The following is a 17720-nucleotide window of genomic DNA, read 5'->3' on the forward strand; positions in this document are numbered from 1 at the left end:
TTTATGTACTGCAAATAGCTTTGCCTCTATTTTATCTCCGGTATCCATTAGAGTCGTTATGATGAAATTATTCCTTGCTTTTCATAAGCACGCAGTCCAACCTGCTAAACAATACTACGTTTTAGTTTTTTTTTTACTTGCAATAACTTCCTCTATATAAGTTTTTTTTAAAGAATTCTAATAAATCCATTTCACAAGTTTATAATAGTTATTGCTTAACTAATGATCGGTAGCGATTGTTCCTTGTTTTGCGTGTGGCTGCAGATCTTGGCCAACCGCGGATTCGAACGGCCATTGGTGGCGAACTGGCGATCACACGGGAAGGGAATCAGACCGCCCTGACCTGTTCTTCTTCAGCTAGCTTGCTTGGGTGCCCAAGGAAGAGTCAGGAGAGGGCGTCCCAATCAGTGGACACCCAACACAAATTTCGATTACTTCAATTAGGTCTAACGGGTCCATCAACCGCTTCCACAACAACGCTCTGACGTGATCGCTTGCCAAATCCTGTACTACTATTCCCTGCATCGATCGATCTTCCTTCAACCGGCCAGTCCCTCTCAACGACATATTAAACACTTTTTCTTGTATAATCATAACATCATCCGCCGTGTGCCGTGTCTGATGCAGACAAGTGCTGTGTCTGTACTACATCCTTGCAGCATTCGTTACGAAACAGTACGTACTGACCACCACCATCAACTTCGCTAACCACCATGGAAGGAAGAAGTCGGTGAGGATTCCATTTGTTTTGAGACGAAGCTAGTAGCCATCCATCCATCCAACCAACCAACCTATCTATAATCTTCGCAACAATCCCATTTCATCAGCTGGATAAAGCATTTTCATCATCAGGCTGTGCCTGAGCGAGCCAATGCCATGCTTGTCTGAAGCTCAGCTCAGCTCAGCTCGCCAGCACCATGCACCTCGAGATGTCGCCCGACAGCCTCCTCTTCTTCTGCTCCGTCACGGCGTCGGCGGCCGCCGGCTTCTGCCTCTTCTCGCTGTACAGGCGGCTCGCGCGGCGCTGCCACGCCGCCACGGCTGCCGCTGGAGGCGAGGAGGAGCGCCCGCCGCCGATCACGGTGGCTTCCAGCATCCCGGAGTTCATGTACGACCGGCTGGTCCGCCACAGCGGCAAGGGCGCGAGCTGGACGGAGTGCGCCGTCTGCCTCGGCACGATCCAGGCCGGCGCCATGGTGAAGCTGCTGCCGGCGTGCGCGCACATCTACCACGTCGACTGCATCGACCTGTGGCTGTCTTCCCACCCGACCTGCCCTCTCTGCCGCTGCAGGGTTGATCACCCCAAGCAAAATCAGCTTTCCCCTGCGTAGATTCACCATGTCTGCAAGAAATGTATTTGAGTTAGGAGTTAGGGTTTAAAAAAACCATTCTATTGCAAAATCTGTATATACCGTGTGCAAGTTGATGAATGTGAATGCAGTACCTGACTAGAGATGTGGATACAATCGTCAGGACCGGTTTCATGATTTTTGTTCTTCAGATAGTAGATAGACTTCTTCATTGGCAGATAAAACTTCTACAAGAACTTTGTAAGTATCAGATGAACTTCTCCAAAAGTCAGTACTCAAGACATACACATTTCAGGGAATTGTAGCATTCTGATAGGGCAATGCATCATACAGCCACAGTCGTCACCAAAACGGTGCGGCGAGGTTCATATGTGAAAGAAGGACGAACACAAAAAACAAAGGAGACTCCTTTAAGTGCTCAATGAAACGAACGGGAAAGGAAAAGGAGAAAGCATTGGAGAGAATGTTCTTTTTCTCTACACAGATTGGCAAAGAAAATATGCTTCAACCACTACAACAAATTGCATTTCTGCAGTCTAGTAGTTCATCATATACTTGCAGACAGTAGTTTAGGAAAATTTATCAGAAGGGAAGGCATCAAAAAGTGTTACAGACAAACATATGCACAATAACAGTGGCCACAAATTCAGTTGCCTGGAAGAACTTTGGCTCAAATCTGCACCAGCTGGACCATAAGTTGTTGTTCCTGTGAAGCTGCCATTTTTTGGAGATGTGCTGCAGTGTTATGAGAATTGGGTTAATGAGTTGGCCAAGACTTTATCAAGTTCAAAAAAAAATTTATTGCACATGTAAGGAGAAATTTCCTATCTGTGGTGACTTGACGAAGAGTAAGCGTTATGTCACACATTTCACTGCTGATGGTACTTACCTGTAGGTTCTCTAATAACAATGTTCCACAAACCCCACTCTAGCCAATATCCATTGCCTTGGATATCTCTGGCAAGCAGATTTGATCCATTCCATTCCATTGCCAGCAACATGTGTTTTGGTTAGGGTGTAGTTTGACGAAATCTTGTGACCGTGAAACTTGATGTTAAGTGCCAAGTTTTTAACTACACCCATTAAATGGTGATTTTCAAAAACAAAGAAAGGAAAAATACAGACTGGGTTTTTAACTACACCCATTAAACGGTGATTTTCAAAAATTCAATACAGGTTAAACTATTGAGTATTCTTATTAAATAAACTACAAGACAAAATGTGTCCTGTTTAGTTCATGTATAGGAACTTTGAGAACACAGAATACCCTGTTTGCTAGTTACTTTGAATTGGTGTATCCAGACAGAACTACCACAAAATCTCACCGAATTTAGTAAATATGTAATTGCATATCACCCTGGTGATGAACTGATGATGTAAAGTTTTATTTTTACCATGTATGGACATGCATGCACTGATGCAGATCTTAGACCATGCTCAATAGTTCAAGGGTATCAAAATTATGTAACAGTTTATAAAAAATGCAAAGTGGGATTCAGAGAAATAAACAGCGATTTGGACATTCAGAACATAAACTGGGCCTGCAGTCAGCTACTTTTGTCACTTCCGAGCAATATATGTATTATTGGGAAATTTCTGGTCCTACCCTTTTCCTTTGAAAAAGTTGATAAATTCGCACAAAACAGATCTTTGTTTTTCTCTCCAGCACGCAGGAGATCTGAGCATCATTTCATTAACAATAAGAATAAGATACACAGCGAGGACAATCCAGAAACTCTACAACCTAAACACTAAAAAACACAAACAAGACCATTTAACTTAAGCCACAAGGGCTATCGACCTATCCAACAAAATAGATCTACTAAGTCATAACTTTTCAAATTTAAACTCAAGTTCATAAATTCACATAAAATAGATATACTTTGAAGTGGTGTATCAGGACAGAATCACAGAACTACAATGAAACTTCACCAACTCTAGAAAATGCATAATTGCATATCACTTTGGTATTGTTGTACAGTTCTGTTTGTTACCATGTATGGACATGCATGGACTGATGCACTTCTTAGATCATGGTGAACAGTTGAAACAGATTGAAATCATGTTAAAACATAGCAGTTTATAAAACTGCAACAGAAGTGAATCCAGCACAACAAAACAATGCTTTGACTTTTAAGAAAGTAAATTATACCCACAGTTGGTCTCTTTTGTAATTCATTTACTAAAGATGTACAGGAATAACAAATATATTGAGGAAATATCTGGCTCATCCATTTCCACAAGGGAAATGATGTAAATAGTTATAACCTTTTTTGGAAAAATGTTTGTAAAATTTGCACAAAGATCCACTAAGTTGCAAATTTTGAAATCCAAATACAAACAAAAATTGCTTCATTTCACTCCAGTTTCCGTTGAGCTCAACAGCACTTTTGTGTAATCGATCATTTTATCATGTTGGTTATAATAGCAATTTATTCATTGTTTTTCCTGTATACGGTTCATGTTAGCTTGTTCCGGTCATGCTTTTGGTACAAAGGGAAAAAATTCTTAGTCAGGATAATGAAAGCACGTGAGGCCAGGCTATTTATTGTGGATCATAAATCTAACAGAGACAACCCTGTCTGGCTCTTAAATTTTTTTGAGCCAAACCGAATTTAGTGGGGCCTTCTCAGATATGTGAATGCTCACTCTTAAGAAGTGAGTTCAAGGATTTGCCATTAATGACATATTGATATTTGCCGTACTTGCCTAACACTGGGTCACTTGCTGCATATTCCCATATATATATGCTCAGTCTTAAGGCTGGAGCACATTGTGCCCACAGACCAAATCTCGTTGCAAAGTGAAAGAAGGTACGACCAGCACAGAGTAAAGTGCAATTTACTATAAACATATCCAATTTGGATGGAAGCTACTAGCTACCAGGTGGAACACAGCCTTGCAGTCCAATCGAATTTCGAAATGAAATTTAGTTTCCTCAAACGGTAAAACTGTAGGATGTTTCAGATGTTTGACTTTTTAGTTGCATCATTCGTCTTATTCAAAAAATTATTTAAAAATTTAGTACAAATATAAAAAATAATAAGTCGTGCTTAAAGTTTTTTAATAATAAAACAAGCTACAAGCAAAATATGTAATAAATGATATTTTCATAATTTTTTAAATAAGATAAATGGCAAAAAGCAAAAAAAATATCTTACGTCATAGAACGGAGGGAGTAAGATCCAGCAGGAATCAAGAAGCTAATGCTCAATGTAGTGTGTCATTGGTGTAGCGAGAAGAGAAGTTGGGAGAGTAGGCTAACCTGGAAGGAAACATGCAGCTCCCATGGCCTGCAAAATAGTAGCACGCGGGTTGGTAAAAAGAAAAAGGGAAAAAAGGATTTGAAATCGGAGGGGCGCAGCATGATTGCGCGAGCGAGGCGAGGACGCGGATGCGCTTACTGGGGTTGAGGGCGGTGAGCGCGGCGGCGCCGGAGAAGTCGCAGGCGGCGGGGGCGGCGGGGGCGCCGCCGGCGCGGAGGAAGTAGTCGTTGAAGGCGTAGGAGGCGTGGGCCAGGAGGTCGGGCGGGTCGTAGCAGGCGCCGCCCTGCTGGATGGCGCGGCAGTCGGCGCCCCCCGCGGGGGGCGGGGCGCACGCCCAGTCCACCGCCGCCTGCAGCGCCGCGTCCTCCGCGTTGTTCTTCGCCACGCACCACAGCTGGCCCCCGCCGCTCACGCCCACCCCCGCCCCCGCCGCCGCAGCGGTTGTGCCGGCGACGGCGAGGAGGAGGAGGAGGAGGAGGGGGAGGGGGAGGGGGAGAGGCGAGGCGGCGGCGGGCATTGGATTCGCTTGGGGCGGGATGGCAGCGGCGCAGTTAGCTGGCGTACTGAGGTGACAGTGGCAGTGAACTTGAGGCGCGATCTCTTTGTTTTTTTTGTTCGCTTCCACTTCTTTTTAGGCTTTCACACAAGTGGACGGACAAAAGGGGGCCACAATCGTCGCAAATCGTTTTCTTTTATATTTTTTGTTGAACCTTTTCATTTTTTTAATTTTAAAATTTAATCTTATTTGAAAATGGTAATCTCAAATAACATAATCATGCTAGTCTAGATAACATGACATGGTTCATCTCTCACGTGTTAGCGTTGTTTAGCTAGATCTCAATTCGAACAAAAGGGGGTCACCATCGTGGCAAATCGCTTTTTTTAAATTTTTATTGGACATTTTTATTTTTTTAGTTTTAAACTTAAATTTTGCCGAAATTTATTTCTAGGTTTGAACATTTTAACTATGTCATCTCTCATAGTGTGGCTAACACCATCATGCTAGTCTAGATAACAAGAAATCGTTTTTTCCTATGCTGTAGCGTTGTTTGGCCACACAAGTGAGATTGCATGATAGAAAATACCAGCATGCCAACTGTTCATATCATAATAGTGTTAGCAGCAATAAGTTTTAACAGAGTTTAGTTTAAATTAAAAAATAAAAAGGTCCAAAAATAATAAAAATTCAGGCTGATGCTGGTTCGAGTTATTTTCATTTGCATATATTTCAAACCCTAAACGATATATATTTGTGTAAAGAAATTAATTTTCTCCATTTAAAAATGTGTTATAAATGTTCAAATTTTTTCATAGGTTGAGATATAATATTTTCTTTTCAAACAAGCAAAATATTCATATGTTCTTACACAATTAAAGAAATGCATAAGTGCGTTATCAAATTATAACGCTTAATTTTAAAATTAATTAGAGATTTTTACTGAGTTTTCACTCCCATAAATGAGCTCTTTTATTTTTATTGAAACTTGAGACCTTCACTATATGTGTGTGACTTCTATGCACTGTCAATACGTTTGATATACTGATGGTCGATAGCCAATGGGAATGGGCCCGCATTCGCCACCCCAATAAGTTATCTAATACCTCTTGTTTTTCGCACGTACGTTTTCCGAATTGCTAAACGGTGTATTTTTGCTAATATTTTCTATATGAAAGTTGTTTTAAAAAATAATATTAATCTATTTTATATTTTTTAAAATAATTAATAATTAATTAATCATATACTAATCTATTATAATGTTTTCCGCGTCGGATAACTAACCCACCCCATCCTCCAGCCGAAACTGGGCCTAGAACAGACACTGATTTCACTTGTTGGAGTGTTAGAAGTTGTGTTGGAGTGACACCAAATTCATCGTCACCACTGCTCTCTTTTAATGAAGGGATATTAGATACTTCTATAGGTTAGTTCTGTATGAGTTAATTTATTCATTTTTATCTTCGAATAGTTATTAGAAATCGACGAACCCATTAATTCATCAATTTAAAATATCTCAAACGGGATGGTTTTGTAGGTTCCACAAGGGCATTTGACGGTGCATTTTGTAGAGAAAGTGAAGGGTATCTACATACTACAGCCTACGATTCTCACTGTATTTCACATGAGATATTAGGATAGGATAGTATAAGGTTATGTTGGTATGATACAAATTCCTATCCTATAAGTTACTATTTCATAGTTTTAGGTAGTTACTGATAGTTATTTTGATTGAGACAATTTTTGCCAATTCTATATAACCTACCTCACCAAAAAATTATGGTGCCAAAACTTGTCCAAGATTTAGGAAATGTTTGTTCATTGCCTCACCATGCCACAGCCTATGGGGTTGTTTAGATGGCGCTAAACTTTTTAGCCTCATGTCACATAGGATGTTTAGACACTAATTTGAAGTATTAAACATAGACTAATAAAAAAACTAATTTCATAAATGAGTGGTAATCCGCAAGACGAATTTTTTAAACCTAATTAATCCATAATTAGAGCATATTTACTATAGCATCACATAGGCTAATCGTGGATTAATTAGGCTCAATAGATTCGTCTCGCGAATTAGCTCAAAATTATAAATGGGTTTTATTAATAGTCAACGTTTACTATTTATAATAAGCGTCCAAACATTCGATAGGACAAGGGACTAAAAATAAGTCCCTTGTCCCAAACACCACCTATATTAACCAATTTTGGCCGAGTTAGACGTCTTTTTGGTTCGTGACACACTTATGGCAATATTCCTTCATTATTAGAAAGATTCCACATGCCATTGACTCATAAAAGTGTGGCAAGTTTATACTATTAGCTAAAGGGTGGTTTTAGTTTTGTTGGCTAAGAGTTAGGCATGTTAGCTAAAAATGTATGATAATCTTAGGCAATTTGAATGTGTCATCCAAACAACCACTTAGGCCGCTTTCGTCATAGCAAGTTAGATATATAAGCTCTCTCGTTTTTTCGTGCGCACGCTTCCTGAACTGCTAAACGGTACATTTTTTACAAAAATTTTCTATAGGGAAGTTGTTTCAAAAAATCATATTAATCTATTATATATATTTTTAATAATTAATAATTAATTAATTATGTACTAATCTATTACTACGTTTTCCATGCCAGATAACTAACCCTCCCCCAACCCACTGCCAAACGCGGCCTACTACTACTTGTAGGGCTTAAAACTAAAATGACAAGTTGATCCTCCATGCAATGTGCTAGCATAGGAAATTATTAAATGGTCTTGGATAAAGTCACTGTCTAGTTAATCTAAAGTTTTTGTACGTTGATATCATTAGACACAAAACCCATAGGTAGGAGGAGGAGGTCGCCGCTATGGATGAGTCTCCTACTTTTCCTTGACGTATTGCACTCTGATGTAAATGGAGATATGAATCCCACACATTAGCCATTTAGCCATTCAAAGTCAGAGGGCTAGAAGTTAGAGGATATGTTTCTCACTGCTATCCGGATATATAAACCAAGCGTAGTCGAATTCACTTTCGACATTAGAGTCAGGGCCACTAAAGAGAATGAGACAAACAAGATACAATATGTTGGTGAGAACAATAATTGGAAGATTTAAAACATGTCGCCTTTAGTCTTAAGTTGCTTAAGTTAGCACTCTATCCAGTGGGACTCTTAATATGTCGTGTGAAAAGATGATGCATGATTTTGATCCCTCTATCTCTAACTATAACATGTTACAACCTAGTATGTTAAGGATACTTCGTACTAAGAGCACATAAAACAAATATATTTCTCTATTGTGCAAATATAATCTTGATGAATAAAAAAAAATAAGCATGTTTTTGTAGTTGAGTGTAGCCAAAATAAATGGCCATTGATATATAACAGTCAAGTCACGAAGCTAGTAAGTTTCTAGAGCTCATGTAAATCTAACTACGCTACGTCATACTTATAAACAAAATTCTTTTACGCGTTCGCCAAGACCTTGAGCACCATTTTGATATCATTGGGTAGTGGCTCCATCACTAGTACAAAAGGTTCATTTCCTCGTAGGTTATTCTGTTGAGCTAGCATATTCACGAGATGTTTCATCTATAGAAATATTTGAAACTTAAAGTAGGGATATGGCCCTAACATATTCCTCGAAAAGCTTCTACTACTTCAATGCTGAAGCCTATATAATTTTCCTAGTGAGATTGTAAATATCCCCTACTTAATTCGGAAGGATTGCGAGTGTCAAATACCTCAGTATATATATGACTTCTGCTGTTGGTGATATGGGAACAATATTTATATATATATAATTGGGGTAAATTCCTTCCATACACCTAAAAACCCAATCATTCAATCATTCTGTACTCCTGAAATATATTATCCCTTTTATACCTCTCAAATTTCAACTTGATCACTTCCATACCCCTGTCGTTATATTTTCTTTTGTTTCACTGTTAAGTTTGTGGCAAATGTCTTTAGTGCTCTTGATGACTTAGGTTTGAATATAAGCTCAAAAAAACGATCGAAAATTTCGTTTACGTTCATAATATGTGCATTTTATATAGCTAATGAGACTAATAATTAATGCAGAAAATTTTAACGTAAATCTCAAAAATAAAACAATGTAATAAATTAAAATTTTTATTAAAGTTTTAATAGGACAATATACTTTTTGACCAGGAGCATTCTTAAAAAAAATACCGTGAGCATGGGTAGTCCTATGTTTCTATGAATGCTCCTCATTTTTATGACTTTTAAAAATAAAATAAATTCATATTTTTTCATTATCTAAAAATAATTTTTGTCATAAATAATGTATCGCACCATAAACTCATAACTATTAATAATATCATGTGATAAACTTTTACATTTTAAAAAATCTAATTCATAATTTCTATGTTCATCCAAAAGGTAAAATGTTTTTTTATAGAAATAAGACAATCAACCGGGCACGGAAGGGATCAAAATCAAATTTTGAGGTATATCGGGAAGTAAACAAAATTCATGGGTATAGAAGAGATTAGCTAAAATTTTAGGGGTATACAAGGGATTATCATATATAATTTCTTATTTAAAATCATATTAATCTATATTTTAATTTTGGAATGATTAGTGTCAATTTATTTTGTACATTTTTTTAATAGGAAAATTGATTTAAAAATCATAGCCATATATTTGTAAGTAAGTTTTAAATAATCAATACTCAATTTCTTATATTCCTTATAGAATTTTATTTTATTTTTTAAACCTTTTTAATAAATAATTTTATTACTAAACCTCGGGAGAAACTATTTTCACCGGATAGACCTTTTGGCCACGCCACCAACCATTGGCGTGGCAAAATAATAATGCCACACAGAGTTTTTGGCGTGGCAGGCTCGTGCCTTGTCAACCACGAGCCTTGTCAACCACACTACGTGACAGCGTTATCTTGCCACACCACCCATACTGCGCGTGGCTAAAAGATTTATACAGTAGAAATATTTTTCTCCGAGATTTAGTACTAAAATTATTTATTAAAAATATTTAAAAATAAAAATTCTTTATTATATACTTTCCATATGCTAATATATGACGTTAGCTAGTTCGATCAAAAAAAAAATTGGAGGGGTACTATAAACCGTGCGAATGTGCGACGATCAGTGGCCCACTGGCAGCGTGACTAAGATCGGAGCACGCGTAGAGCACGTGAGCGGAACCCTCTCGAGTCGAGTCGGGGCGACGAGGGTTTCACACTTCCACTTCAAAACCCCACAAAAGGAAAAAAAAAAAGAACACACACACACAAACCCTCGTCGAGCTCGAGCGAACGATCCCTCGCGGCGCCTCTCCCTCCTCGCCGCCGCCGCCCTCTCGCCTCTCGCGGGATCGCCGCCATGGCATTGAACGCCCCCGTCCTTGTGCTGAGTAAGCGCCCCCCCCTCGCCCTCCCCGCCCCCTCTCCCCGGTTGCTAGGGTTATCGCGCCGCCCCTGTTTCCCCGCCGCCTTGGATCTTTTCGGTGGGAATGATGGTTACGTGCATCTAGGTTTCGATCTGTGATGTGTGCTGAACCCCTCGTGTGGGATTTTACCTGATCTATTGGTGTAAACCCAAGATTTGGTTTCGATGTTATGATTTTGTTAGTTTTTTTTAGTTTATTGTTTTGATCTGATCTCTGTCGCTTCCGTTTATGCGGAATTTCTCTCTGATTTTTCCGGTTATTTTTTGGGTGTGATGTGAGCAGAGGACTCCACGAAGCGAGAGTCCGGCACGAAGGTTCACCATGCCAACATCCAGGCCGCCAAGGTGAGGGCTAGACTAAAGCTTTTTTTTTTCTTTTGTCTACCGTGCCGACGTTGTGAAGTTGCTATCTTTTATTATAGGTGATAATTACCAGCCAGTATTGGTATAGTGCAGTCAATTAAGCAACTAATGCTAATCAAGATGTCAGAGTATTTTGTTATACCCTTCTTTGGACATCACATAGTAGTTGTCTTAGATGTAGCAGCTTAAGTTGTCATTGTTGTTGTCGCGAACCCAACCAATATCTTTGGCATTATTTGCTATTCTAGCTTAAAGTTTGAAGACCTAGTTGGGCTGCCTGGCTAGCTACAAAATTGTTAGTAATTTTTAGGGCAACAGAAACGAATTTGCTTTTAGTCCTGTTATTTGGTAAAACTGTAATCATCTGCTCTGCAGGCTGTCGCAGACATCATACGTACTACGTTGGGTCCCCGGTCCATGCTGAAGATGCTTCTGGATGCTAGTGGAGGTGCTATCTGAACTCTAATCTAGTGTATACACTGTCCTATTACGTTTTCATGGTGCACACTTGATGATTATTTTACTTATATTCAACAAGCTTTGTATAGTTTGTTATGCTTCATTCTATTGCATATTTGTCCATTTCCTGTCATCCCACTCATCATGCTAGCCTGCCATAGCCTTTTCAGAGGAATACTTTATGTTTAAATACAAGACATATGGATACTTTAGATTCCTGCTATTTACCATTAATAGTTGGGATATACATAGATATCCTTCCGAATTGGCAGAACTGTGATTAAGTCACTTCTCCAAATCTATTCTTTATTGTATGTCTATACAAAGGCCCCTCCCCTCCCTAGAATGTTGGTTCTGTATGTTGATGCTGTTACGTTTTGATGTGAGAGCAGTTAGATTAAATTAACTTTATTGAAGTTAGCATTGAGCCATTGACTAATGGTTTTTTATTTATATGTTTGTTTTGTTACCTACTCAATCCTCCCATAGGCTACCATGTGCTTCGTAAGGAATACAAATTGGATCCATATCTTTCACAAAATATTTGATAGATCTTGATAGCTCAGTGGCAGAGACCCAGTAGAGGGGCCGCCCACCCATTGCTCAAATCCTGGTTGCCACATATTTGTGTTCACCTCCCTGCATGAAATATACATAATATTTTGGCACTATTGCTGAAATAAATTGGTTTGTGATAACCCTTTCTAAATTTTCATACAACTAGAATTTGTAAACAAACTCCGTCACTGACAAATTGACTGCATTTTCCCCTTTTTTGAGCTGTGCCAACGTTGTAAATGCATTTGCAAGTTGCAACAACAATATAAACCTGCATGCAGTTCAGGAAATCATACCAAAATGCCTATTACTAACCATTGCTTGTAGTGTGCCTGCATTCCCATTTCCACGAAGACAAGTTCCACCAGTGTTTAAATTGGATTGCCATTTCTTTTCTACTATGTCCAAGCGAAGAGAGGCATGTTTGCACACAAGATTTTAACTTATTTTTTTACACCTTTACGTATGGAAATGTCTGCGTTTTATTTATCTCTTTATTTTCACATCAATGATCTTCACTTCTATACCTTCTTTTTAGAAATGAAAACAACAGTTGAGTCATTTGTTTCATATACTAATATCATAGCTAATATTAATGATGAACTCAAAACTCAAAAGAAGTTGATTGACTTGTAGGCAATTACATGAAATCAGTTTACCCATGATCCATGAGATCCTTTTAAACTGATTCTGCTCAATGGATTGCCCAATCAGACTTTTGCACTACTTTAGGTTACTCACCTAGTCACCAAACCTTGTTTGGCATACCTGTGTAATGTTTATGCCATGTGCAACTTGCACCTTCATTTGCATATAGTTTTTTAAAGGAAAATTACCGTGAATACTTTTGTGCAGTGCATTATGCTGATAATGGAGATAGAAGATAATTCATTTTCTATCTCATCACCTTGGAGGCAATTCTGCCCTCATGTTTGCAATTTTCCTGGTCTTACAATATTTCATTGTATTTGAGTTCTTTCTATTTTGGCAGGTATTGTGGTTACTAATGATGGCAATGCTATATTGCGAGAAATAGATATTGCACATCCTGCTGCCAAGGTATGTTGAATGTTAGATGTTCTCTCTGTTGAACTGATTAAATTAACAGTCTGTTAAATTTTCAATATTTGTTGCAACTATGTCAATTAGTACTTAGTCTAACTTCTTTTTGTCACTCTTGACAGTCTATGATTGAGCTAAGCCGCACACAGGATGAGGAAGTTGGTGATGGCACAACATCTGTCATTGTTTTAGGTATGGATATTCCGCGTATTCATTTTTCTTCAACTCTTCCGACGAACAGCAAGAGTAAAGACCATTATTTAATTTTATTTAATATAAGATCACAACACTATGTTAGTAGTCATCACATCTCTTTCTGATTGAACTTAACATTTGGCTATTACTGAGCTGCAAAGTCATCAATGTTCAATTAGTATTAACAAACTCCCCAAATTTTAAGCATGATTTGATAAGATTATTTTTGTGTGTTTTAAGGGATAGAATAGCAGTAACTTGTAGGTGCTCCTTCATATCAATGAATGTATTTAAAATCAGTGATCAGTATATGACTATGCATGCAAGTTTGTTGGATTTTATTATTTTCTTCTGTATGCACTAACTTGAATTTTTTTTAGCTGGCGAGATGCTCCATGTTGCAGAAGCATTCATTGACAAGCACTACCACCCAACTGTTATTTGCCGAGGTATTGCTTGAACATTGTATCAGATGGTGTTATTCCTTTGTTGATTTTTTTAGTCTGTTCTGAAGCTTTCAGTGTTTGTCATTGTCAGCATACACCAAAGCTCTTGATGATGCTTTAGCTGTTCTTGACAAAATTGCAATGCCTGTTGACGTGAATGACCGTAAGTATATGTAAAGCTTCTTACAGATACCCCAGACTTTATTATGGGGAATATATGTTCTGTATTTTGTTACTGATGTGACTGAGATATACTGTAATGCAGGTGCTGCAATGCTAGGGCTGGTGAAGAGCTCCATTGGTACAAAGTTCACTGGTCAGTTTGGTGACCTTATTGCCGTAAGTATAAGTATTTCTCTTATGCAACAATTGGGTGCTACACAATTTTTTTGTTAAATTTGTTAAGTTTATGCTTTATCTGATGTCTTGTTTAACTATGCTCAGGACCTTGCTATAGATGCTACTACAACAGCAGGTGTTGACCTAGGTCAAGGTATGCGTGAAGTTGATATCAAGAAGTATATCAAAGTGGAAAAGGTTCCGGGTGGTCAGTTAGAGGATTCACAGGTTCTTAAAGGAGTTATGTTCAATAAAGATGTCGTAGCCCCTGGAAAAATGAGAAGAAAGATAGTCAACCCCCGCATCATCCTTCTGGATTGCCCTGTTGAGTACAAGAAAGGAGAAAACCAGACCAATGCCGAATTGATGAAGGAAGAAGACTGGTAAGGGATGGATAAATTGAACTGTCTTTGCCAGTTTGGATTAAAATATTATTGTCCTGTTGAATTGCTATGGATTTATAGCACGGTGTAATTTGTAAATATGCTATTTCAGGCAGGTTCTGCTAGAGATGGAGGAAGAGTACATAAAGAACCTCTGTGGACAGATTTTAAAATTCAAGCCTGATTTAGTTATCACAGAGAAAGGTCTCAGTGATCTTGCTATTCATTACCTAGGCAAGGCTGGTGTTAGTGCAATCCGTAGGCTAAGGAAAACTGATAACAACAGGATCGCTAAGGCTTGTGGGGCAGTTATAGTGAACAGGCCAGAGGAGCTTCAAGAATCGGATGTTGGAACAAGAGCTGGCCTCTTTGAGGTCAAGAAGATAGGTGATGAATTCTTTACCTTCATTGTTGACTGCAAAGATCCCAAAGCATGCACTGTTCTTTTAAGGGGAGCAAGCAAGGATGTCCTAAATGAGGTTGAGAGGAACCTTCAGGTATTTGTTAATGCTTCTGTGCTACCTGTTATTTTGCATGGCTGGAAGGTATTCCCCTTCATAATTTATTTTTCTTTTCCACAGGATGCCATGTCTGTTGCAAGGAACATTTTGAAAAACCCAAAACTGTTACCTGGAGGTGGTGCTACTGAGCTGACTGTATCAGCAACACTGAAGCAAAAGAGTTCTTCAGTTGAAGGTGTAGAAAAGGTACTTATTCAGCATATTTTTATGTTATTTTATTGATAAAACTTGCTATTTGTATGTCTGTATAAGTCATGCACTCATGCATCAATGCAGCATTCATGAGTTTATTTCTCATTTCTACTTTCTGTTTTGTGATTACGTTATATCTTATGTTTTGTTTGTTTGGATCAGTGGCCCTATGAAGCTGCTGCATTAGCATTTGAAGCGATTCCAAGAACTTTGGCTCAGAATTGTGGTTTGAATGTCATCAGGATCATGACACAACTACAGGGGAAGGTAATAACTATTCTCTTTTTATTGAGATGTAGCAATTATGGAAATATCAAAAGCTGGGGCTCTCAGAGTAGGGACTCGAGCATTCATTGATCTTGTCTAGAGTACTTTCACTTCCTCAATCGACTGTTGAAAATAAGCTAGAGGGAAGATGATGTTAGGTTTCTGGGTAGAGATTTGACTAGAGCTAGTCTGAAAAGCAATGTGAAAGCTTTTGTTATGTTTAATCTTTTTTTTTTATGTGCACCCTTCAAAATTTAGTTAGTTGAGTGGACATAAGTATATCATAGCAATAGTTTCAGATTACTGATTTTTTACAGTGTATGTTGGTAATTACTTGATGAGACCCTCGTAATAGGCCTAAATTGCCACCACTGCAGAGTAGCACAGCACTGAAACTGTGAATTATATCATTTATACAAACTTTGTGACTATTCGGTTTTGAGGGAAAACAAAGGATTGGATTCCTAAGGATTAGTTCGTATGAAAGCACTTGGTTTGTAGGAATGAACTATAGGAAAACCAAAGTAAACTTTCCTTTCCTACAAGTTGTAGAAAGAAAACATAAAAAAAGTTCCATCCACTTCCGACCTCTTGGAAAAAAAAAATTCATATTCCTTCACTTTTCTACTCCCTGAGTTGAAATTCCTCCAAACCGAATAAGCCCTTAGAGGATTAATTATTAATCTTACTTACAATCTAATTATTATTTCTACAGCATGTTTCATAAGTAATACCTAGAAAAGTAATGGTATTTGTACTGCTTTTTGTTGTGTGTTGCTTAAATGTCTTGTTTCTTCAGCATGCAAATGGTGAAAATGCTTGGGTTGGCATTGACGGAAGGAGTGGTGACATCGTTGACATGAAAGAGCGAAAGGTTGGTTTTTCTCCATGCACACTGATGTATCCTGCCTATGTTGTGTACACATTAAACACCAAAGTATTGCCTTGTTGCAGATCTGGGATTCTTACAGTGTCAAGGCACAAACGTTCAAGACAGCAATCGAGGCAGCTTGCATGCTTCTTAGGATCGATGACATCGTCAGCGGTATCAAGAAGAAGCAGGCTCCTGGAGCCTCAGCTCCAAAACAGCCTCAGATCGAACAGGAGGGTGACGCAGACAACGAGCAGATGATCCCAGAGTAGAACCTTTGTGCTGTTGGTGTGAGGAGCCTACACTGGCGATGTTATGCTCTAAAGCCAGAGTAGCCCCATGAAGGAGGACGGCTAATTCGACATATGAAGCTTTGCGAGTTGCGTTTCTTGAGTGGTTTGTTCTTGGCTAGGCCTCCAGTAGTTTTCTGGTTTTAGTTTGAAAAATGTGCCTCTTTTATATGTTTGTATGAATTAGGGGTTTCTCGTTCTGTGTATTTGTATCAGCATTTTGGGATCCCACGTTCTGCGGGGTTAGCTGCCGTTCGTTCTGTTTATGTACTTCGTACTGGACATCCATCGGAGCTTTGATTAAGCAGCAAAACTAGTAGCTTTATGACTTGCATTCCTTAAATCGGAGGAAGGAAAATTCCATTTTAGGATTCATGTTTCTGCTTGATTTGGGCCAGTTTGTGGTTCTATCGTATTTTCTCTGTCTAACATATGATACTTGATGCTTGATTTCACATCTTTTGAGGATCAACTTAAATCGTAATTTGATGTTTGAATAAGTTTATGAAATTTTGAAAGTATTTTTTAAAAACAAATTGATACATCAATTTTATGTTTTTTAAACTAAGTCCTTTGGAACCCCGAATATGAAAAACATAACATTTTTTAAAGAATGAATATGTAAAATAGAAGACTACTAAATACAAGGAAATACGAATTATTGTTTGAATATACTATAGGAGAAACAGATATAAGAGAAACATAGTAGTTGGACGGAATATACTATAGGAAATATTTAAGATGTTGGATCTTATATCAGGCTGTGTTCAATGGTAGACGTTCACAACCTCTACTCAATTTTTCAAGCACATGTTTTTTAAACTACAAGGCAGTCTGTTTGTTTTTCTAAAAATTTTCTCTTAAAATTATACTAATATAATGTTCAAGTTTTTAAGTTAATACCTGTTGCCTTCGTTTCAAATTAATTGTCTTCCTATAATTCAAAGTTTGTCTTAAAATAATTATGTTATATATTACTTGTTCAAATTATTATTATGTTAAAATAATTATGTTATATCCTGTACTTTTTATTGTCCACCCACTTACAGCCATATAATAAGAAATAGTTTACTATAGTTTTCTCTTTTCAAATCTTATTATATGCTAAACAACTTAGGAAGATAAGTACTATGGATAGAGGAAGTAACTAATATCAGCTAACAAGCCACTTTGTTTAGCGTGCCTTGGAGATTTCACCAAAATAACAAAGTCATAGCTTGGCCCAATCTTCGGGCTTTCTCAGGTTGGGTCGGGCTTTATCAGACTTTTTTGGTTTTTCTCCATAAATTTT

General features: G+C 38.1%; 3 protein-coding genes across 3 annotated transcripts; 2 read left to right on the forward strand and 1 right to left on the reverse strand.

Annotated features, from left to right (window-relative positions):
- The first annotated feature begins 695 nt into the window (after positions 1-695).
- LOC121054651 (RING-H2 finger protein ATL39-like) lies at positions 696-1689 on the forward strand. The gene has a single exon (XM_040524753.1). It carries the CDS (start codon positions 918-920, stop codon positions 1329-1331), a length of 414 nt encoding a protein of 137 aa, XP_040380687.1. The 5' UTR covers positions 696-917; the 3' UTR covers positions 1332-1689.
- Positions 1690-1764: 75 nt separating this feature from the next.
- On the reverse strand, positions 1765-5155 carry LOC107304400 (PLASMODESMATA CALLOSE-BINDING PROTEIN 5-like). The gene is made up of 3 exons (XM_040524752.1): positions 4715-5155; positions 4576-4603; positions 1765-2045 (listed from the first exon to the last, which is right to left on the reverse strand). The coding sequence occupies exons 1-3, from the start codon at positions 5091-5093 to the stop codon at positions 1880-1882; spliced, it is 573 nt and encodes a 190-aa protein (XP_040380686.1). The 5' UTR covers positions 5094-5155; the 3' UTR covers positions 1765-1879.
- A 5107-nt stretch (positions 5156-10262) lies between these two features.
- On the forward strand, positions 10263-16804 carry LOC102704157 (T-complex protein 1 subunit gamma). Its single transcript, XM_040525026.1, has 14 exons — positions 10263-10448; positions 10767-10828; positions 11222-11294; positions 12855-12922; positions 13048-13117; positions 13501-13569; positions 13658-13729; positions 13832-13905; positions 14011-14288; positions 14401-14785; positions 14870-14995; positions 15164-15268; positions 16068-16142; positions 16223-16804. Exons 1-14 carry the CDS (start codon positions 10418-10420, stop codon positions 16409-16411), a joined length of 1677 nt encoding a protein of 558 aa, XP_040380960.1. The 5' UTR covers positions 10263-10417; the 3' UTR covers positions 16412-16804.
- Positions 16805-17720: the final 916 nt, after the last annotated feature.

The sequence above is a fragment of the Oryza brachyantha genome, chromosome 6 (genome assembly GCF_000231095.2).
Source record: "Oryza brachyantha chromosome 6, ObraRS2, whole genome shotgun sequence".
NCBI classification, from domain to species: domain Eukaryota; kingdom Viridiplantae; phylum Streptophyta; class Magnoliopsida; order Poales; family Poaceae; genus Oryza; species Oryza brachyantha.